We start from the raw sequence: 23,889 nt of genomic DNA, 5'->3' as shown, positions 1-23,889 counted from the left end.
TGAGAAAGGCAATAGACCTGTGAAGATTAACGACGGTAAGAGTGTCTTTATTTATGGAAGCGATGCTATACGGAAACCGCCTGGATATGGCTCTTGGACGAACGGAAATATCCACACAGGATTACAATTTGTCTTAACCCGCTCGTGGAGACCATCAGAGGTCACAAAGAGAAAGGAAAAATATATGAAAACAACAAGAAGAGATGTGGAGAACAACAAGAAAGGATTGGATAGAATTGTGAACATTATTTGGACAGATTTGTGAACATTAAAGCAGCAGCAAGAAGATGATTGGATCCCCTTCGGAACTTGAAATATGGGTACCCCCAACAAAAATTTAAAATTCGGCTTTGTAATTTGGAATTTATGTGATTTGATTTAATTTGATTGGTCGGTTAATAAAAATTATTTTAAAAAAAAGAAAGAGAAGATTGCCACACTTCTGAACACACACAAAAATATTTAGGAATACACCCATCCCTCTCCCTGTGAAGCACGTGAAATATAGGAGGTACCCACTTAGGGTTAAACAAGGATCAGACAGACGCAGCAACTTGGAGAAAAGAAGGTGAGGTTTATTGCTGAGCAATAATGGACCCAGTTGGAATCCTTTCCAAAAGACTGGGACCCAGAACCATACAAATCCTGAGAATATATACCTGAGCAAATCACAGATCATGAGACAATCATGAGACAGTCACGAACTCCAGCGAAAAATAACCAATTAGCGCGCTTCTTGCCATGCTCCTGATCTTATGCAGAGTTCACTCCATTGTCTGCACAATGATGCACAGTCTGACCTTTTCCCTAGTTCTGACAGAACAGGGAAATAAGACTCAGGGTGGGAATCTCCTGGCGCTACCTCCCCCTTATGCATCTGCTCTGTAGGGAGTTTTTGTGGTTTGGCCCTTCCTGTTTTGTGGACCATTTTAGCCTGTAGTTGAGGGGGGGATTTGTACCAGCGCCTTGGGATTCATGGCTTCCCTTTTCCTATAGGGTGCAGGATGTTACTAGGTGAAAGGTCGGTTCTGGACTTGCGGTTCCAAGCAGTTTGCAGTTAGCTTAGGCAAAAAGCTTTTCTTGATTCAAATGGATTATGATATTACTGTAAGCCCTGCTATGTGTGCATATGTGAATATATTGATTACTGATAACTGATTATATGAATAGCATAAGGGTAGCACCACTTTTCTTGCTTCAGCTGAAAAATATACCCCAAAGCTAGAATGTGTTGGAACCTTCTCTTCTGGCTGAATCCTTCACCAGCTTTTCTTCCGGGGGTTGTAGGTCAACAAAAGGTAGAGAGATCCCATTCCAAAGAAAAATGTTTGAACCAACCACAACCGCTGAGTTGAAGGGTCTGTGATGCCTTTCATCCTGCAGTGAAGAGACAGACAGATAAAGCCTGACATTTCTGCATGTATTACTTAAAATCCAAGTTAAGTAGATAGATGTCTATTTTGCCCTCAGCTGCTTGGAGGATGGGCGGAAACTGAAGTTGGGCTGTCATCCACACCCCTGCTCCCTCACCAGAAGCCTTCAGGGAACTTTCCAGGGTGGCATGTGATACACCAACGAAGGAAAGATATCAGCAATGCAATCACTAGTTCCAGATAACCTCCAAACAGGGTTTTGAATCCAAGTGCATATATCTGGGATTTAGAACCATCATATTGTTACTCCTCTACTGGCACTCACACAGACCAGCCTACTTACACAGTCACTGGCTCCTTCGTGTGCTTCTTTTATGTTCTTTTATTTTGCTTACTTCATTTATACATCCCAAAGCAATTAACAATACAAAGTCATCAACAATAAAGGCATATATAAACACAATGCAGATAAAGGCCAGGATAAAATTCTGATTAAAAGGCTTCTTAGAAGAGGAAGGTCTTTAAGAGGTGCCTAAAAGACAATAGACAGAGTTCTCAGGGGTAGGTGCCACCAAAATTTAAGGTCCAGTTCCCGCATTATACGGAGCAGATCTCCTGATGAGATGGTATCTGCAAGAGGCCCTCTTCTGCAGAATGCAACCATCAGTTGTATATATAAGGTGCAAGACAGCCTTTTAGGTATCCTGGTCCTCAGATGTATAAGGCTTTGTAAACTAGTACCAGCGCCTTTATTATTATTTTTTAAGAAACCTGACAAAAGGATCAGGGTAAGTTCACCTGCCACAGCTGGGTTGGGTTCCAATGCACAGCACACCTCATTGGTTCAATGTTGGAAAGCACTGGTTGCTTTTTAAAAAGCAAATTCAACAACAGCTCCGAAGTCGGTCCTTGACAGAATTTACTTTAGACCCAGTTCATGCAGATAGGATGTGAAGATTATTAAAACCTGTGTGTCACTTCCATACCACTTTAGGCAGCGAAAGGGAGTGCTCATGCATTTCCCACAACACCCCATATCCGTACCCAGGAAACCAGTTTACAAGCCCAGACACAGTCCTAAACATTCTGCTGTTTAGGAGAGGGCAGAGGGAGGTGGAGGTAGAAGAGAGACCCAAAATAAAATAAAAATAGCTTACTTGCATAGCTTGAGGGCAACTAATGCTTCCCCGACGTGGCCTAACCAGGTAACTAAATATCTGAAAGGAAGGAAAATAACACCATTTGTAACTGGCGCAAATTAAAGCAAGATAAGGGTTAGCCCAAAACATTTAGGTATTCCCAGGGGGAAAGCCAAACACATCCCCAATCACCAGCTAATTAACACGGGACACAACCCTGTTATTTCTCATGCAAGCCCTTGTGAAATGGACAGGAGTTCACTGAAGCAACACAAATATGCTTTGTGCAATGCCTGTTCATTTCAGTAAGCATGGCTTGTGCAAGAGAAACACACAACAGTTGCAGGAATGGGGTTTTCAAAAAGCAGGCAATCATTCTGCCCTGCCCTTTATATTAATGTGCATATTTCTAATAACAAGTTATGCACAGCCTAAACTGGACCAGAAACACTACACAGTCCGAGTGGAGTAAGGCATGCATGGAGCTGCTCTTTAACCCATAGCTGTCAACCGTCCCTTATTTGGCGGGAAACTCCCTTATCCCAGCGCCGTTTCCCGTTGCTGTCCCGGACTGATGATGTCCCTTAAATTTCCCAGGTTTCATGCTTGCCCGGCTCGGGAGGGAAGCAGCGGCTCGGGGTCCTCCGCCTTGAGAGAGCAAGAGAGAGCGCACGCATGAGCTGCTGTGTCTCCGTCTCTCATTTTCCCCCCTCAGGGGCGCGTCGTGAGGAGATGGGTGGCGGCGGGCAGGCAGGCAGCCCCTCTCTTGTGAAACTTCTGCCGCGCTACCAGGGGAAGCCATAGGCGGCAGTGGCGGCTGAGGAGGCAGCCTGAGGGAGGAGGAAGAGGAGGGGATGGGGAGGGACACAGAAGGGCGGTGCTTCAGCGGCCGCGGCGCCGCCGCAACCACCACATGCCGGGCTCACGGGCGGCGTGGGTGAGAGTCTCCCTCCCTCTCTCTCTCTCTTTTTAAAAATAATTTTTATTAACAAACGAATCAAATCACATTAGTTCCAAATTACAAATCCAAATTTTAAATTTTGTTGGGGGTACCCATGCTTCAAGCTCAGAAAGGAATCCAGTCATCTCTTATTGCTGCTGCCTTGATGTTCACAATTCTGTCCATTCCGCTCTTTGTTGTTCTCCTTTACAAATCATCTCTTCTTGTTGTTATAGTATATTTTTCCTTTCTTTATACCCTCTGAAAGTCTCCACAAGCGAGTTGAAACAAACGTGTTATAGTCCTGTGTGGATTTTCACATTAATCCAAAAATCATATTCAGACAGCAGACGCCAGTTCAGCACTTGCATAAAAAACAGTCTTAACGTCTGCTCATTAGCTTTCACAGACTTGTCGCTCCAACATCAATCTTTTCAGGGGGTTCTGCCAGTTCAAACACAGAGTCAAGTATGATAACAAAGTCATGGCTTTCTCCCCCTCTTGATCGTAAATCCTGCAACAAAGCCTGCCTGTCATGGCGAATCTCTTTTTAGAACTGCGTCATTCCAAGAGCCTTCCATTCCTTTCCAGATCTTCCACAAAACAAAGCCTTTGGTTAAAAATTCATTTCCACACAGTTCATAATTATCCCACTTGTTATCAATTGTGCAATGGTTCTTCTTGGGGGGGATTGTTAGGCAATCACATAGAGAGAAAAAGAAAAGTCCCCCCCCCTTTCCGCCCCGTTCCGACATACCAACATCTTTGATGCATCTTCTTGATATATTTTCCTGTTGAATCCAACCCGTCGCTCAGCTTCACAGAGGTCGCTTCAGTTAGCAGTCAGTACTCCCTTTCTTCACTCGAAACATGTGCATTTGCTGCTCTCTAATTGTTTATTTTGAGCTCCTGCAACCAGGTGGCGCGAAAAGAAGTAGTGTCTGGGAGAGCGAACTCACAAAAGTGCTGTGCGTCTAGTGCCCTCACCCCCTCCTTCTTTTGAACTCAGGGGTGAACTATCGGCAACCGCAGACGAGGCAGTGTTTTCCCAATTCCCCTGGGAAAACTCGGGAGGCTAATTACTCCCATATTAGCCTCTTAATTACCTCGTGTGAGTTGGAGAGATGGTATTGTCGGCCATCTTCCAATGCGCCCCTAGCGGCCCCCCTCCCTCCCTCTCAGGCAGGGAAGGGCCGGTGGAACTCCTCGCCCCAAGACGATGGCAGCCCTGACGGGCTGCTTAGCATACCCTCCAACCAGTGCAGCATCTTAATGTAGTGATTTCCCCTCTGCATCCCTTTCATAACTCTATTTTTATAAATCATTTGTCCATCCATAGTTCAAATTTTTACTACAAGTTTTCTGTCAATCTTACCAATGTATGTAACTCGTTACAACAGCTTTTGAAATAAATTATAAACTTTCCCCATTCTTTATTAAAGAGGTCCTCTTTCTGGTTTCTAATTGTGCCTGTAAGCTTTGCCATCTGGACGTCGTTCATCAGTTTTGTCTGCCACTCTTCTTTGGTGGGAGTTGTAGACCCTTAGGATCATCTAGTCCAACCCCCTGCAAAACACAGTCAGTTGCAGCCAAAGCAGCCTGGCTCCATGAGTGTGGGATTTGTGTGTAAGCCAAGCCAAAATCCCTTATTTTGGCTGCTGGTCCCTTTTTTCGAGGCTGCTGGTCCCTTATTTTCAAATCTGTAAGTTGACAGCTATGCTTTAACCCAGGTGACAAAAGTGCTCAGGGGAGATAATTATGGGCTGGAAAACTACCAGAGGAAGAAGAACAAAGGCTAGACAGCCTGTCCCGATCCACCCTTCACACATGTGTCGGACTGGTTTTTACAATTAAAAAGGAAGGAAGAAAAAAGAATGAGGCCCTGGGTCCACTGTTAGAAACTCTACAATTCTATGAATCTCAAATACATTGCTTGACTGTAGCTTGCTCTTACATTTCACTTGTCCCTCCCAATATGCAAGGAGAAACACATACATATGGCTGCATATTATATTACTCACCCTCCCACCCACCCCCAAAATCCCCACTGTTGGGGGAGCAGAAGGAATGTGAACAGGTAGAAGATGAGAATTCAGCTTACCCGATATTGAGAAGAGTTTTATGGTTTTCCACCAAATATTTAGTGACGGTGCCTAATGGTCCCAGAAGGTCATAGGGGATTGTTGAGGGTGAAAAGACTGCCAACTGAGGTGTGAGGAGGGGGAGGGGAGAAAGAGAGATACATTTAAGTAAGCATACAGGAGGTATTGTTTTATTTACTTCAGCTATACCGCTTAATATTCCAAATTCCTAAGTGGCATATATACATTTCAACATAACCCATCATCCCGCAACATCAGAATTCACAACTTTTGTGTTTATCCCCCAGTGTCCATTCATAATATATGAAATTTGGGGACAATGTGGAACAACCCAGAAATTAGCAGCCATTTGACGAGGGGTAGGCAACCTAAGGCCCGTGGGCCGGATGCAGCCCAATCGCCTTCTCAGTCTGGCCCCCGGATGGTCCGGGAATCAGTGTGTTTTTACATGAGTAGCATGTGTCCTTTTATTTAAAATACATCTCTGGGTTATTTGTGGGGCCTGCCTGGTGTTTTTACATGAGTAGAATGTTTGCTTTTATTTAAAATGCATCTCTGGGTTATTTGTGGGAATAATTTGTTCATTCCCCCCCAAAAAAAATAGTCCAGCCCACCACATGGTCTGAGGGACGGTGGACCGGCCCATGGCTGAAAAAGGTTCTGACCCTTGCATTTTACAATGCAGGGTGTGGAGGACCCTGAAACACTGGACTTAGGCAAGAAAGCCCACAGCTGATGAGATCTCGGTCTAGATCCCCCTAAAAAAATAAATCACAATTACCATATAATGTACTTCCAGAATAAACAGTGTGTGCTATGCATTAAAGCAGGCTGTCTTCATGAAATGCACTAAAATTCCCTTATTCCGAATAGGATTCCTCGCCAGAAAAGGGAAAAGTTGACAGCTGTAACTATGATCCCCGCACCACCCCCCCGGGTGCACTTTGGAGCCGTGGCGCCCAGCTTCCCCGCACCAGCTGCCCCGGGAGCCTGCAGGGAGGCTGCGCTCACCCCGCAGTAGCTCAGGCCGGCCAAGATCGCCACCATTACGAACAGGTTGGAGCGTCGGAAGTAATCGGCGCGGTGCTCGCCCTGGGAGTCCATCGAGCCCGCCACCCTCCTCATCTCTGCAGCTACCGAGTCTGTTCCCGCCGCCTCTTCTGAGCAGCCCCAAGAAGCGCTCCGGAGTATTTGCATACGCCGCCTGCGTCACAAAGAGGGACGTGTTGTTACGCCCAGCGCAGTTGGATTAGGAGGGGTCCGCGGGACTCTCTGCCGCGGGCTCCGCGCCGCTGCCTGCTGCTTTCCTCCTCTCGGGCAACCGCGAGTGCGAGTCTTTGTGCAAACTGCTGGCGGCAATTCGCACAACTGGAGAGTTGGAAGAGGTCCCCAAGGGTCATCTAGTCCAACCCCGCCTGCAGTGCTGGAATCGCGCCGAAAGCCGTCTCTGCGTGGGCTCGACTTCTGGTTAACAGGGCACTGACCCATTGTGCCACAATTCAGCACAGTGACAAGCGAGACAAGAGGGGGGATCGTAGAATTGGAAGGGACCCTGATGATCATGTAGCCCCCCCCCCCCCGCAGAGCAGGAATCTTTTGCCCAGCGTGGAGCTTGGACCCACGACCCTGAGATTAAGAGTCCCATGCGCTACCAGCTGACCTGCCCGTGGTGGTGCAATAGTGCCATGCGCACCTCATTCACACAAAATCACCAACACTCATTCGCCTTTCTGGAGTTTGTGCTTATTGTCTGCTCTTCTTGCCTTTTCCAGTGCCCAGCGCTTGACCCCTCTTGCTGTTGGCTATTCTGCAGATTAGTTGCGCTGCAGAAGGCGTGCTGTGGAGACCACACATTTCAAGAAACGCAAAAGTGACTTTTGCTAGGTTTTAACAACAAAAACAAAAACTCGTTTTACACTAAATTACAATTTATCAATAAGCATGACCCATCCATCAGGGTATTGAGAGAGCTACGTGGATGACCTTAACTCAGCCAAAGCTGCAGGGAACTGAAGCACAATATGAAAGCCTTGCCTGGTTTGCTTCTCCTTGGGGGCAGGATGAGGAGGGGGAGCAAGGAGTAAAAAAGGAAATAAACGAGCGGTGGTTTCTCCAGTCAAGTATTTTGATACTATACTATACTGAAATAATTTATATGTTTCTTTGATTGTCCTTGAATCTTCCTGCTGCTCTTGCCACCCCCTCCTGCAACAGCAGTGTGGCGTGCCACACCTTTTGAGAACCACTATGTTAGGCCTGAAATGGAGGACACTGTGACAAGCTCGGTGCCTCAGTTACCGCTCACACCGACTTGCCCGCTCTCTTACATATATTGCCCCCACCTCACTGAACAACCCTTAAAACAAATGCTAACTATCCCAGAGTATCCTGTGGGGGACAACCACTAGGCTGGAGTCTCAAGCAGATGCTTTTACAATAACAATAAAAGTTTATTCTAAAACAAGGTATTATAATACAAGTGGAGAAACTTAGGTTACTTCAGAATTAATAAGCTAGTTTGCTGAATTTGTTTCACAGAGGTTTCGGCATTTTAGTTTGGTTCCTTTCTGAGGTAGCACTTTCCTTCAGGTACCCACCCCTTTAACAAATCCAACTCCTGAGGTAACTTTCAGTAATAGTCTTAAGGGCTCACAACTCCTCTTCCTTAACTGGGTTTGGGGAGTCTCTTCCTCAGAAGAGTCTCTCCCCTCCAGACTAGCTAGAGACCTAAGTAGACTGATCCTTTTTCAACTACTTCTCCTGTCTCTCCCTCAGTCTCCCAGCAAGATCCAGTCCTCTTACTCCTGCAAGACATTACACTCAGTCTTTCTCTGTACACTCAGAGTGGATGTTTTCTCCTGAACCAACTACTCTCCCTCCTCAGCACTCAACCTGTCTCCTAACCTCACTCCCAACCTTTCCAACCTCAATTCCATCCCCCTCCACAAACACAACTCTAAACCAACCTTACTAACTCTCTCCCACCTGGAACCTCAGCCAATCAGAGGCTGCTGTTCTTTAACCATTTGCTGGCAGGAGATAAAAGTAAAAAGAAATACTTGTGGAACCAACTTTTCTGTCACAGACGCCATGTCCGTGTAGGGGCTTTTCAGTCTCCTCCCTTCAGTGGCAAATCAGCCCACAGGCTATTCAGGAAAGTCAGAGAATCTTCTGGACTTGCATTCCATGATGTGTGAGGAGCTGCTGCCAAATGTGAGCAATCCTTCCCACTTCCCTTCCTCCCCTCCCACTTTTAGCATTATTCTGGACTTGTTTGATCCCCATCTGCTTGGCATTGACCCAGAGGCAAGATTAAGTCTCTTCCTCAGAAGGTGGTGGTGGGGTATGGAAACAGATACAAAGAGTCTCCTATGAATTTTAGGATAGGAAGAATTAATTTTAAAACATCCAGAGCCAGTGTGGTGTAGAGGTTAAGAGCGGTAGACTGGTAATCTGGAGAACCGGGTTCGCGTCTCCGCTCCTCCACATGCAGCTGCTGGGTGACCTTGGGCTAGTCACACTTCTTTGAAGTCTCTCAGCCCCACTCACCTCACAGAGTGTTTGTTGTGGCGGAGGAAGGGAAAGGAGAATGTTAGCCGCTTTGAGACTCCTTTGGGTAGTGATAAAGCAGGATATCAAATCCAAACTCTTCTTCTTTCTGTTCAAATCAAGTCTATTAGATGTCAAAAAGCTGACAGAAAGAGGAAACAATGGAATTATATATTGAGTTTCCGATAAAGAAATTATGTCCGTGGTTACGACTTCTAGGGGTGCAGGTGAGAAGAGAAGTGTGCATTCAAAATGACCGCTGCCTTATCCACAAAATTGGCAAGGCCTCCCTCATTTATGATGGTACGGCAATAATTCATTACTCTAATTCACCATAATTTTTGCTGTACAGCTATGCACTAAGTTTGGATTGATAAGAACAGTTAAGATGCTACATGCAGCAAATAAATATTTTTTTTTTTATAAAAAATTTTTATTGGTTTTTCAACATATAATATAAAACAATACAAAAAACAAACACTAACAAACAAACATATAAACATGTATAATTTCATAATTTTTTTCATATACCCAATTTCAACGACTTCCCCATGCCTCCCTTTTCTGCATCCCTGTTTTAAATTTTTTCAGCAACCCCTGGTCTGAATTACTTATTAATTCCTTTCTTTAACCCTTTTCTTTCCTCTTGTCCAATCATTTATCGCTGCAAATCTGCTATGCTTAAACCATGACATTTTAACACTCCATAATCTTACAAGAGTTTTTAAGATAAAGTTTAAATTTCTTCCAGTCTTCCTCCACCGTCTCTTTCCCTTGGTCACGGATTCTGCTCGTCATCTCTGCTAGTCCCATATAGTCGATCACCTTCGTCTGCCACTCTTCCAGTGTGGGTAGTTCTTGTGTCTTCCAATACTTTGCTAGTAGCACTCTTGCTGCTGTTGTAGCATACATAAAAAACGTCCTATCTTTCTTTGACACCAATTGGCCTACTATGCCCAGGAGAAAAGCCTCTGGTTTTTTGTAAAAGGTACACTTAAGCACCTTCTTAATTTCATTATATATCATTTCCCAGAAGGCCTTAATCCTTGGGCACGTCCACCAAAGGTGGTAAAAAGTACCTTCAGTCTCATTACATTTCCAACATTTGTTATTTGGCAAATGATAAATTTTTGCTAGCTTGACTGGGGTCATGTACCACCTATAAATCATTTTCATAATATTCTCTCTTAAGGCATTACATGCCGTAAACTTTATACCGGTGGTCCATAACTGTTCCCAGTCAGCAAACATAATGTCGTGACCGACATCCTGTGCCCATTTAATCATAGCTGATTTAACCGTTTCATCCTGTGTATTCCATTTCAGCAGCAGATTATACATTCTTGACAAATTCTTAGTATTGGGTTCTAACAATTCTGTTTCTAACTTTGACTTTTCCACCTGGAAGCCGATTTTCCTGTCCTGTTTAAAAACTTCATTTATCTGGTAATAATGAAGCCAAACTCTTACTTTAAACTTCAGTTTCTCATAACTCTGTAATTTCACATTTCCACCTTCTTGTTCTATAATTTCCCAATATTTTGGCCATTTAGATTCCATATTAAGTTTTTTAACTTCCTTAGCCTCCATTGGTGACAACCACCTAGGGGTTTTATTTTCCAACAGATCTTTATAACGAGTCCAAACATTGTATAATGCTTTCCTAATAATATGGTTTTTGAAACCTTTATGAATTTTTACCTTGTCATACCATATATATGCATGCCAACCAAACCTATTATTGAACCCTTCTAAATCCAAAATGTTTGTGTTCTCAAGAAGTAGCCAGTCTTTCAGCCAGCAAAAAGCTGCTGCTTCATAGTACAGTTTTAAGTCCGGCAGGGCAAACCCCCCTCTTTCTTTTGCATCAGTTAATATCTTAAATTTTATTCTGGGCTTTTTGCCCTGCCAGACAAATCTCGATATATCTTTCTGCCACTTCTTGAAACAGTCCATTCTGTCCACAATCTGCAGTGTTTGAAACAAAAACAACATTCTTGGCAAAACATTCATCTTAATAACAGCAATTCGGCCTAACAAGGAAAGTCTCAAGTTTGACCATATTTCCAAATCTTTCTTAATTTCTGTCCAACATTTCTCATAGTTATCTTTAAATAAGTTCACATTCTTAGTTGTTAAATTAACCCCTAGATATTTCACCTTATTTGCTACCATTAATCCAGTTTCACTCTGAAACTTCTCTCTTTCCTCCACTGTTAAATTCTTTCCCAGTACCTTTGTTTTTTGTTTATTTAACTTAAAACCTGCCACTCGACCAAAAACTTGTATTATCTCCAAAACTTTTTTCGTACTAGTGTCTGGCTCTTGCAAAGTTAAAACTAAATCATCTGCAAACGCTTTCAACTTGTATTGTTTAGCTCCGACCTGAATCCCTTTTACCAGCTGGTCCCCTCTAATCATATTTAGTAAAACCTCCAGAACAGTTATAAAAAGTAATGGGGATATTGGGCACCCCTGTCGTGTCCCTTTTTCAATAGCAATTTCTTCAGTAACCACGTTATTTACAATTAGTTTTGCTTTTTGTTCAGAATAGATTGCACCTATACCATTCTCAAAACCTTGGCCTACCCCCATTCCTTTGAGATTCTTTTTCATAAAACTCCAAGAGATATTATCAAAGGCTTTCTCAGCGTCCACAAATATTAATACTGCCTTAGTATTAATATTATTTTCGAGTAACTCCATAATGTCTATTATATTTCTCACATTATCAGATAAATGTCTTCCCGGGAGAAAGCCAGCCTGGTCTTTATGAATCTCACCCACCAAAACCCTCTTCAGTCTTTTTGCCAAAATGTCTGCAAAAATTTTGTAGTCCACATTAAGCAATGATATAGGGCGGTAGTTCTTAATCTGGTTCTTTTCAGTCTCAGATTTTGGTATAAGTGTAATATATGCTTCTTTCCACGATTCAGGTGCCTTCTTCCCCTCTAAAATTTCATTGCAGACTTCCTTGAACGGTTGAATCAGCCAATCTTTCAAAGCTTTGTAATATCTGGAAGTCAGGCCATCTGGTCCTGGAGATTTTCCCAGTTTCATGTTTTGAATGGCTCCCTCTATTTCTTGCTCAGTTATTTTCTGGTTTAAAATCACTTTACTTTGTTCAGATATTTTTTGTAACCCATATTTTTTGAGAAATTCTTCCATCTCTTTTTCCTCCACCGGCCCTTGTGCATAAAGTTTCCTGAAATAACTCTGAAAACAGTTTCTAATCTCATTTGGCCTAAAAATGTTCTTTCCTTCAACCTCTAAGCTTGTAACCATATTCAACTTTTGTCTCTTCTTCAGTTGCCATGCCAGAAGTTTCCCACATTTATCTGCCGATTCAAATGTCTTTTGTCTCATTTGCTTTATTTTCCATTCTATCTCCTGGTTCATCAGTTCCATATATTGTCTCTGATAGAACTTTATTTCTCTTAAAATTTCATGAGACTTTGGCTTTGATCTCAATTTCTTTTCCATGCAGCAAATAAATATATGGAATGGGAAACTGCCTTTAAATAACACCACAGCAATGGTCTCAATCCAAATTTGGCGTATCCCTCTGTAAGAGCTTGGAAGGGAAAGGGTTTTATCTCTATAGAATTGGATGCTTTAGTTGTTGAGATTCTTGAATTGCAGGGGATTGGCCTAGATGACCTTCAGGGTCCCTTCCAACTCTGCAATTCTATGATTCTATTTCCTCCATAGATATCATCTAATGAAAATGTACATTATAAAAACAATTATTTACTTATATAACATGGTGTTAAGGATAATCAGCTATAGGTTGCCATGGTTTAAAGTGAGCCACAGAAAAAGCTTTCAAGACCGGGTATTGAATGTACACTATTATTTTATCAATTAATGCATTGCCTTTCACATAATTCTCAAGTCCCAATAGCTTCATATGGATTTTAAACAACACTGGAGACATATCGTGCCCTGCAGCACCCCACAGCTGAAGAGACAGAGGGTTGAGAAACACTCATCCAATTCTGTTTTCTGGAACTGCCCATTATCTCAAGACCGGAACCAGTGCAGATCAATGCTCCAGGTACCCATCTTCTGTAGACAGACCAGGAGGATACCATGGCTGATGGTATCAAAAGCCAATGTGAGAGACTGCTGAAGCATCACTCTCCCAACAAAGCTCATCTAACAGGACGGCCTAGGCAAATTTAGTCCAAATTTAGTAACCCCCTCTTGGCCTCACTGATGTGGTCCAATGAGTTTTGGCAGCATCAGACTGGGCTAACTCAGCAATACATTGCAGCCAGCACACAACTGTGTAGATGCACTGTGGAAATGCTGGTTGACAGACAGCAATTTGCCATGTCATGAGGCTCTCCTATCAAGACACTGCTCATAACAGCAATATGAGACTCGGAATCAGTCAATGGCAACTTCTGCAAGACAGATTGCTCTTCTTACAAACTGATACAGCTTCCTTAACTTTTTAGGTTGAAAGAGATTGTCTTAATATCTGCAGCTCCAGAATCTGGGTTTCCAGAACATTTATTTATCTGCCAAATAGTATTTATTAGTTTTCCAATTTTTTAACAAACTAATGCCAGATTACATAAAATTTAATATTTATTTATTTATTTATTTATTTATTACACTTTCATCCTACAAATCCTCAGAATGGTTTTCATGATGTCCCTCATCCCCATTTATCCTCACAACAACTTTCTGAGGTAGGTTAAAGGTAAAGGGACCCCTGACCATTAGGTCCAGTAGTGGCCGACTGGGGTTGCGGTGCTCATCTCGCTTTATTGGCCGAGGGAGCCAGCGTACAGCTTCCAGGTCATGTGGCCAGCATGACTAAGCCGCTTCTGGCGAACCAGAGCAGCGCACGGAAACACCGTCTACCTTCCCGCCAGAGCGCTACCTATTTATCTACTTGCACTTTTTGATGTGCTTTCAAACTGCTAGGTTGGCAGGAGCAGGGACCGAGCAACGGGAGCTCACCTCATCGTGGGGATTCGAACTTCCGACCTTCTGATCAGCAAGTCCTAGGCTCTGTGGTTTAACCCACAGCACCACCCGCTAGGTTGAGCTATAACTGGCTTAAGTCTATCCAGTGATCTTTGTGGCTCAGTTAACGCTTGAACCCATGTCTCCATGCTTGTAGTCCAGCATTCTAACCACTACACACTCTTCTGTCAGTAACTACAAGATGAGTTTTTCTGTGCATGTGCAGATTGTTCTTTTACCCTTGAGCAGTCGTAACCTATCCATATTTATTTAGGAGTGAAGAAGTCAGGTAGCATGGTCCCCAAGCAAACATGACCTCTCTTTTCCAGAAATGAAGCATTGTTGCAGACAGCACCATGGGCGTAGCCTGGATTTTTGTTTGTGGGGGGACAGGACTTTTGTTAGGAGGTGCAGAACCGACATGATTGGTTAGTTACTTAAGTATTTCTATTGTTTTGCTTGATGGGGGGCAGTTGCCCCCCTTGCTTACACCCATGAGCAGCACACTTATCTTTGGGACTGGGAATGAGGCCCTTTACTGGTAACCCATCATCTAGGAAACACAACAAAATCCTGCAGGGAATAAGGATAATTTGTTGGGCACTGAATAACTTCTGTAGAAACAAATCCAGATAGCTCAAGCAAACAAGAGAAAGCAGATAAACAGCATCTTAAATTCACAAATAAGCACTAGGGGGCAGTATTTCCCAGTGTTTCGCATCTAGATCAGATCGAAAAGAACAGTCATTTCAGAAATTATCAAAATTAGGCATACGTATAGCCCAATATCAGATGTATAAAGTATTATCCTGAGTTGTAGAGGATTGTAAGTGAGGTCAAAGGGAAAGGAAACGCCCCCAAACCTTCTTAATAATGGACTGTTAATAACCAAATCATCACCATCTGAACTTATCTTCCTGGCCTCTGCTGTTTACAGTTCCTCCCACATATTTGCTGGCCCTCTGGGTCATTTATAGCCTCAGCCCTTTTCAGGATCAACTGATATAAATTATCGGGGCTGGGGGAGGCCAGTTTGAATAACTGATATAAAGCAAGCTTCCCACTGATATAGCTCCATATATATTGCAACAGTGTTGATTTACAAGAAAAGATAGTATTGTTTATACTGTTATTTCATTCTTACAACCAAGCTTCACATACCTTTTGCGGAAGAAAAACCGCAGATGCTAGGTGGTTGAATTGTGGAGGCATTGTTTGATATTATTGCAAGTGACACTGTCCTTGTTGGTCTGCCATTTAAATCCTGCAATGAAAAGTGCACCTAGGATTGATTTCAACCTCCTTTTTGTGGAGGGAAGATTAAGATACCCCCAGCCAGTATGATCAAATATTATTAGAGTTGTAGTCCACCTAATACATTTTCCTGCATTGGAGAGGGTTGGACTAGATGACCCTCAGGGTCCCTGCCAACTTCACCATTTGATGGTTCTGCTTCAGCACTGTGGAGAAGCTCTCTAGGGTTTCAGGTGGGAGTCTGATCAAGCCCTACTACCTCGGAGACACCAGGAGCTGGACCTGGGACCTTCTGCATGCAGACAACACGTTCTGCCACTAAGTTACAGTGTTTCCCATCACTGCAATAAGGTTTTCCCAGTGGCCAGCAATCTGTAGCGAATCTGTTGGTTCTTGCATCAGCTCATTTCCAGCTTCCATCTCTTTGCTTATGCTTGTATCTATATGGAACTCATGAATGAGCAGAAAACTTTTCTGTCCCACGAAGCCTTTGCAGGCAATTTAAAGCACATCGCCCACAATGGTCTGCTGGTGTTTGTCTCTAATTATTTTGCTTTTAATTTTTGACAGCCAATGTAATTTTTGACAGATTACCACATACTTGTCACACATTAAACCCGGCGCCAACCCACACCGGCCGCCCTCCTCCTCCTCCTTCTCCCTGGTCTCCCCGCTTCTCCCCCCCGTCCCCTCGGTCTCCTCTTCGCTCCCTCTTAACACAATGACCGCCCCACCCCACCCCGCAGGGGGGACCCACCCAGGAAGCCAGATAAGCGCATTAGCATGTCCGGCCTCTGAGGAAGGCTGCCCCCTCTCGCCTTCCATGCTTCTCCTTTCATTCCTCCATCCTTCTGCTCCCCTCTGGCCCCTCCAGGCTCAGCGCGCGGGGGGGACGGGACCGGCTGGGATGCCCTAAATCCGTCCTCTTCTTTGGAGCTGGATCTTCCTCACTTCCACTTCTACCCCACTCCAAATCTGCCTCTACAGCAGCCTCGGGGCAAAGAGGAGGCGCCACTGGTCTCTTCCCGCCTTTCTTCGCCATTTGATCTTGATCCCCCAACAATCTCCATTCTCCCCTTCTTCCCGGGGGGGGGGGGGGACAGTTTTGGGACTCGTCTCAGGTGACCAAATGTCTTGGGCCGGCCCTGCTGACCCCCCTGCAGGAGTAAGTCTGGCCAAGGAGGCTGGGACGTCAGCTCAGGCAAATGCCCCCTTTTTCATCCTTGCCTCCTTTTCTGAACCTGCCCCTGGGAATTCGGTTGGTGTTTTTCTCCCTCCTCCATAAGGAAAGCCCTGAGCACTAGCATTCCCTGGGCGGTTGCCAGATGCTGAGGGGGAAGCACTCTGCACATGCCTGGGAGTAAACCATCTACTAGCTCCTGTTAGATTCCCTTAGGTGAAAGAAAGGGTTTCTAGAGTGATACCCCAGTAGGTACCTCGCAGAACTCATTGGAGGAAGAGTAAATGGTGACCACCACAGCACTGTCGAAAACGAGGACACAGATATCATTCAATGGCTCTGTGCTAATTTAAGGTAATATTAATCTGTATGTTTTGAAGTATGGTTGATTCCCACCCCCCCCCCTCAATTTTATTATTTTTTCTGTTTGTAAAACAAAAAACTGCAAAGTGGTTTACTATCAGGTGGGGTATACATTTAATGAAATAAACAAATGGCCAAAGGCAACTTAAAAACAATTATTGTAATTTAAATAGAAATATAATACTTCTCACTGTATTTAGGTGACCTGAATGCCTGCTTAGTCTGCTGTCCAAATGCTGACTTTTGGCGGGCATTTGTTTGAAAACTGCAGCTAGACTATAAAGCCCTTCAAAGAATGCTGTGTCTGCTATGTCTCTGTTCCAGCACTCTTTTCTTTAATCAAATTTCCACTATACTTTTCTTCAACAAGGCTACACTTTCTGAAAAACAACCTATTCTCAATGGGCTTCAGAAACCACAAAATTACTGTCCAAGAACCTGGAGATTATCATACTCATACACATTAATTAATTAATTACAGATCGTTCCAAAGAGCACCCACATAGAAGTATGATTTCCGGTAAAATAACTTAAGGTGAAAAGAATTTTTAGGCAAACTTAATGCATGGAAGAGTTATGGGTATTTAAAGAGCTTTGATGGTTATTTAAAGATTACTCTTTCAAAATATACATTGAGCTTTTGAAGGAAATGTCAAGATACAACTTTTTCTGATATCTGCAGGCATAACACATTGCTCACAGTCAAACTGGGCTTATTTGAGTAATATAATTTTAATATTTGAAACGGAAATGAGATGAAGTGGGTGTCGATCAGGGAAAGAGAGCTTTATTGGCAGTTGTATCCCAGCTATGGAACAGCCTCCTCAGGGATTCTAGCCTGGTGCCTTCTTCTCCAAATCATCTAGTGAAGACCTTTTGGTTCACCCACATGGTTTAATTCTTTATTGAAGCTTGGGTGCTTTATGCTCTCTATGATGCCATCCATATAAGTTGCAAAATAAGTTTTTTGTTCTCTTTTATTTTTCGTTGATCATGATTTTTAATTATTATAAATCAAGACAAATCCATTTAGTCAGAAATATCTCCCTCTCAATCCCATGTACTTATCTACTGCTTTTGAAATGAACCTCACAAAGTGGTTTACATCAATATATCAAAACAATAAGCATCATTAAAAATGTAATAAAACAGCAAAGGCAAAGTGCAAGGGGGGAAAGTTCAATGCTTTTAGGATTGTAGCTTTTAAAAGTGTAGTTTAGTGGGAGAGAAATTTTTCTCTATCCACTTTCTCCATGCAATGCAAAATTTAATAAATTTCTGTCATGCCACCTCTTATCCAACTTTTCTCTAAACCAAAAAGTCCCCAATGCTCCAATCTTTCCTGATTGTTCCATTCACTTGATCACTCTGCCGGCCCTTTTCTGAATTATCAGAACTGGAGATCTGTGATAACGCATCACCTGCTTGTATGCATAGGGTGGGATGGGGGGCGCAACTAATCCCTGTCCCGCTCCCCCACCCCAGTCCTAATTGCTTTCTAAATTGCTGTTTCCTTTGCATGGCAGCGGTGGGAAGAAGGTGGGAAGAACGCTGGGTGTTTTGCAGTAGATCACAAAGGATTGCTGACCTCACCTCCCCGTGTTTATAAATACAGTAACTGCAAAATATTCCCCCTCCCCCTCTACATTATACTGCTGAGATGAAGAATACTTGAGTTAACCAGGAACGGATTTATGTGTGGAAAGCCTGTGAGCTCCCATTAATTCTGATTCTCCAAACAAGTTCCTGGGCTCATAATTCTTGTATTCTAAGTGTATGGCTTTTGTACTAAGCTCTTTATTGCTGGATCCTAGGTTCTAGTTAAAGCGAGGGAAGCAAATCTCTTGCTGCATGGTGCCTGTGACTTCCAGTCCCTTATTGGGCAAATATTAGTTCTGAGCGGGCAACTTGGGTGGGTAAAATAGCATGGTATTTACACCTCTTCCCCAGCACCACAAATAGTTCTGACTCTCTACTCCCCTCCCCTCCCCTCCCCTCCCCTAGTTTGCTGTTTTCAAACCCAACAACGGGGAAACATAGGGAAAATGCCAGAATCTAGATGCTAGAACAGCTCTGGAGAGAGAGATAAATGTAATACAATAGATAAAAGGCAAGATTAAAACAACACCCAATTGAGATCAAAAAGCTAAGGTTGGAGGATAAAACCTGCAATAAGAACAACTAGCTGCAACTAGATCTAAATGTCTTCACTTGACACATACAAAAACATCAAAGTGATGCCAGGCACGCCTCTCTGGGAGTGGAAGGTGCGGGATTTATTTCCCCACATCCATCTCTCTGAATGAGGGAAAGAGTTGAGTGGTGGACAAGTCTGTCGCAGCTCAGAGGTTGGGGGTTAGGTTGCTATCGGTTTTCTGCCTAAAATCCATAATAGAAAACATCCCTCGAGTTACAGCAAAGGTCAGTCTATTGAAACTGCCCCCTTAGGCGTCCTGCCAGTGTTAATTCAACACGTATTTCCCAGCAGAAACTTGACCTCCTGGTCCGTGTGTTTCAGTAGCCATGAAGTTTAAATGTTCATTATAACCACCACCAGCACAGCGCTAATCTCTCATTGGCATGGCTACTGTTCTTATTACGAAGTTACTTTGTGGTACATTCTGCTTTGAAATTTGTGAAATTACAATTTATGCGGTGAAACACTGGGATCTTTGAACCTAGGAGGAAGAAAGGGACATAATGTATAAACGAACTAGTAATAGGTTGAAACGCAGCTATGTATTTGATACCTCAACTTTGCTTGCTTGTTTTCCTTTCCTTGTCCTCCTACAAATAAAACCTATGCAATGTTCCGGGTTGCTATGTTCTTACGGTTTTATTTACGGAATTTATACGCCGCCCTTCGGAGTCCAGATCGGCAAACAGAAACAGTACACACTCTAAAAACAAAAACAAAGCAAAAACATTCTAAACCATTTCAAATATTAAAAAAAAATAACAATTGCAAACACAGTAATTATAGGAGGTTTGTTTTTTAAACTATTCTTCTGTCCGCTGATCTCGGGGTTGTCAGGAACATTATTCTGCAGCCACCAAATGCCTGAGCAAACAGCAATATTTTCAAATTCCTAAGGAAACGCAATAATGATGAAGACGGGGCAGCTCACTAGAGAGAGCATTCCGCAACCGGGGAACCTCTTTAAATGGGCTGGCCGTCCAGATTGAATTAAAGCAAATTAAACCAACTACAACGGCACTGTCGTCTTATTTTTTATTTTTTTGGGTTTATAAAAGATTAACATACGAATCCTAACTTGCAGGTACCAGCTTGGAAAAGGCATTCTTGGTGCAAGGAATTCCTCTTCTAAGATGGCGGGTGCCCTTGCATATCCAATGCACCGTTTTTAAAAGAACGTAAGCTGTTTCCTAAGTCTTCAAAACCAGTGCAAATGAGTGCAAATTAAATCATATGTTAATAAAATATAGCTTGCTTGCATAGTTTAGATTTCTTTCTTCGGTTGCCGCCGCTCTTATGTATACCGTATTATTCGCATTTGATGCGATTGCTGGCAGTTGCCAGAGCCTCCATCCAAGGCGATGTGCTAATTTATTTAGACGGCAGAGGCTGAAATGAGGGGTATTGGAATTAAGTTGTTCCCAGCTTCTTTGTCGATATGAAATAATTTACACTTGCTTCTTTTTAGAACAACAACAAAAACTTTTTAAAAAGGAGAGTATCCGATTAAGATAGGAAGTGTGTGCTACCTGCTAAAGCTCGCGCGGTGGGGGGGGGGTGTTCTTTGGTTGGACCGCAAGTGTGATTTTTGAACGATGCAGGTGTGGGACACGCCACTTTATTCAGTTCTGGGGTAGTTACTTGCACTGGCTTGGCAAAGAAAATGTGTAGCAGTCGCCGGAAAGTCCTCTCTCTCTCTCTCTCTCTCTCTCTCTCTCTCTCTCTCTCTCTCCCCCCTCACTTCTGAATTCTCTTCTCTTCAGTTGCCTGCTCCAAGTCGAAACGTGCTCCAAGTCGAAAGTGTGTGCTACCTATTAAAGGGGGGGCGTGTTCTTTGGTTGGACCGCAAGTGTGATTTTTGTACGATGCAGGTGTGGGACACCCCACTTTATTCAGTTCTGGGGCAGTTACTTGCACTGGCTTGGCAAAGAAAATGTGTAGCAGGCGCCGGAAAGTCCTCTCTCTCTCTCTCTCTCTCTCTCTCTCTCTCTCTCTCTCTCTCTCCTCACTTCTGAATTCTCTTCTCTTCAGTTGCCTGCATTGGATAATGCTCCAAGTCGAAACGTGCCAGCAGCGAAATATTAAGCATATCAACGCCGGTTTTTAAAATGTATTTTATTGCTTTTTAACATGCAGTGAATACAATTCCGATCCTCAAAGGAACTGAAAACTTTCTGAAACCTTCCAGCTCATACAATGAATGTTCCCAGTCCCTGGCAGTTTGTTAATCAATAATGGTTCTCTGTTGGTACATTCTTTGTTATTTTTGCATAAGATAATTAACACAAGGGACCCTCCCTAAGTCTACCTATAAACCCTAATCATAGGTATGCTGACTCAGAATCGGCAAGGAAACTTTCTTTTTTCGAGTAAGAACTACATTTTTTACGACTGAAATAAAAGCTTCCGTGAAGGTTGCGGGCGTTACAGAAAGATGTGGAAACCTCAGCAAACATATCAGTACTGTCTCAGGAAAGATTATCCCTGAACAAAAGAGGGCTCACATTGGGGGTGGGAGAGACACGATGAAATGTCTCTAATTTCTGCCATCATGATCGCTTAGAAGCTCGGTGTATTTCTGAAGAAGGCAATTGATATAAACTTGTATTCCTGAAAGGTACTCACAGTAGGGACTAGCAGAATTTCCTGGAAAACATTTACTTGTATCCTTTGGGATACAATACGTTGCAATCTATCTCAATATATTCTTCATCATAGCGGTGGAACATCTATCAAGAATGTAAGGGGTGTCTTATTCGTTCCAGAATATAGAAATGTGTCTCAACTAATTTGCTTCAAAATTCTCTTATTTTGGAAGGGAGATTTAGGATGCTGTGCAAAGTTCTTAACCCGAGGTACTATTTCTGGTTTAGCAGAGTCTAGAACCTGAAGTGTCTGTAACCCGAGGTACCACTGTATTTCTAAGCATTCTTTTCAGGTGGTCATAGTATGGCTTCCATATAACATCAAAATCTAGGGATTGCGGCATGTATTAGCTGTGAAGGAGACTTTTTGACTCATCAACGTTGGAATCCAAGTATGTCTGTTTATGATGGTATGTGAAGTGGATTCCAGACCATTTATACTTGATAGTCAATATTTCCAGACAATTTGGCCTCGGCTAGGGACATTAATATTCCATTTTTGAGAATCGTAATTCTATCTCACTTGACAGTCCTGTGAGGCTCCCACAATAAAGAAATAAAAAGCTCGCTATAAAGCTGATTTCCAGGTCACGTCATCCTCAGTATTAGTTTCATATCTCAAAATGGGACAAATATATGGTCTTCCCAAGAGGGTTACCAAAACGGGGACTGGGGGTGCAATGGTGCTCTTGAGGACTTCCACTGGTACCCCAAAAACATATGAGATACACATCTGAGATATATATATGCCTGAGGGAAGATAGCCGCGCCCTGTGGTGGCGCCTGGGCAGCGGCTACGAGATAACTCTGAAGGGCTTCCCTCTCGCCATTGTCTTCCCTTATTACTTTCCCGCAGCATCAGCGCTATAACGAACGTCTTGCTGGGGCAACGGGGGGGGTGTCCTTCCCGCTCCTCTTTCTGGGCCCAACGGCCGCCCATCCCCCACTCCCTCTCGCTTCGCCTCATAAAATCCAGGTTGGCGCCGTTTCCCGCCCAAACCGCCCCCGCGCATGCGCCCCCGCCTGTCCTGCCTGGGCGCCCTTTGGCCACGGCTTCCCCTGCGGCGTCACCCCGGCCGCCCTCCTCCTCCCTGGTCTCCCCGCTTCTCCCCCCCTCCCCTCGGTCTCCTCTTCGCTCCCTCTTCACACAATGATCCCCCCACCCCAACCCGCAGGGGGGACCCACCCAGGAAGCCAGATAAGCGCATTAGCATGTCTGGCCTCTGAGGAAGGCTGCCCCCTCTCGCCTTCCGTTCTGCTCCTTTCATTCCTTCATCCTTCTGCTCCCCTCTGGCCCCTCCAGGCTCAGCGCGGGGGGCGGGGGCTGGGCTGCCCTAAATCCGCCTCTGCTTGGAAGTTTTTTTCCTCTCCAATAAGGCTACATTTTAACTCCAATAAGGCTACATTTTATTTTTGGTTGATCATGATTTTTAATTATTATGAATCAAGACAGATCCATTTAGTCAGAAATACGTCCCTCTTAGTCCCTACCATTTCATTTACTTATGTACTGGGTTTGAAATGAACCTCACAAAGCGGTTTACATCAATATTTCAAAACAATAACCATCCATTAAAAATGTAATAAAACAGCAAAGGCAAACTGCAATGCATTTAGGATTGTAGCTTTTAAAAGTGTAGTTCACTGGGAGAGAAATTTTTCTCTATGCAATGCAAAATTTTATAAATTTCTGTCATGCCACCTCTTATTCAACTTTTCTCTAAACCAAAAAGTCCCCGATGCTCCAAAGCTTTCCTCATTGTTCCATCCACTTGATCACTCTGCTTGCCCTTTTCCGAATTATCTGAACTGGAGATCTGTGATAACGCATCACCTGCAATGAGTTCTGGGTAACCACTGTTGTCTTCTTCAATGGGCTTGTTCCATGACAGATTACCACATTTTAAAAAAAGAATTTCTGTTCTGGGTTGTCACACGTGTCAAAGTCACTGGTGTGAATAAAAATGTTTATGCTTGTGAACTAAATTCAGGGCTGGGGCCCCTCTGGGATTTGGCGCCCAGAATCTTAAGATTCATTGGTTTCCAAGGAGCTCTGCCCTGCATTCCAAGCTGCTCTGTGTATAACATAGGCAAAATGCCAGAATCTAGATGGTGGAACAGCTCTGGAGATATAGATAAATGCAATACAATAGATAAAAGGCAATAT

General features: G+C 43.5%; 2 protein-coding genes across 7 annotated transcripts in view; one reads left to right on the top strand and one right to left on the bottom strand.

Moving 5' to 3' along the window:
- Window positions 1-23,889, top strand: part of LOC128413760 (homeobox protein prophet of Pit-1-like) — a 76,269-nt gene that overhangs the window by 48,641 nt on the left and 3,739 nt on the right. Inside the window, exons 1-2 of one of the 6 annotated variants that reach the window (XR_008330443.1) lie at window positions 16,266-16,871; window positions 20,162-20,255. The exons of 4 other annotated variants lie outside the window; for them this stretch is intronic. The gene's annotated coding sequence lies outside the window, so the exon portion shown is untranslated. Of the gene's footprint in view, window positions 1-16,265; window positions 16,872-20,161; window positions 20,256-23,889 lie in introns of those variants that run through there. One more of the 6 variants, XR_008330441.1, reaches the window with a different exon arrangement.
- On the bottom strand, window positions 774-6,717 carry LOC128413765 (transmembrane protein 254-like). The gene is made up of 4 exons (XM_053388179.1): window positions 6,566-6,717; window positions 5,554-5,657; window positions 2,531-2,590; window positions 774-1,377 (listed from the first exon to the last, which is right to left on the bottom strand). Exons 1-4 carry the CDS (start codon window positions 6,677-6,679, stop codon window positions 1,260-1,262), a joined length of 396 nt encoding a protein of 131 aa, XP_053244154.1. The 5' UTR covers window positions 6,680-6,717; the 3' UTR covers window positions 774-1,259.

Source organism: Podarcis raffonei, chromosome 5 (assembly GCF_027172205.1).
Source record: "Podarcis raffonei isolate rPodRaf1 chromosome 5, rPodRaf1.pri, whole genome shotgun sequence".
Taxonomy (NCBI): domain Eukaryota; kingdom Metazoa; phylum Chordata; class Lepidosauria; order Squamata; family Lacertidae; genus Podarcis; species Podarcis raffonei.
The sequence above is the reverse complement of the archived record's forward strand: the minus strand, read 5'-3'. Positions and strand labels throughout refer to the sequence as shown.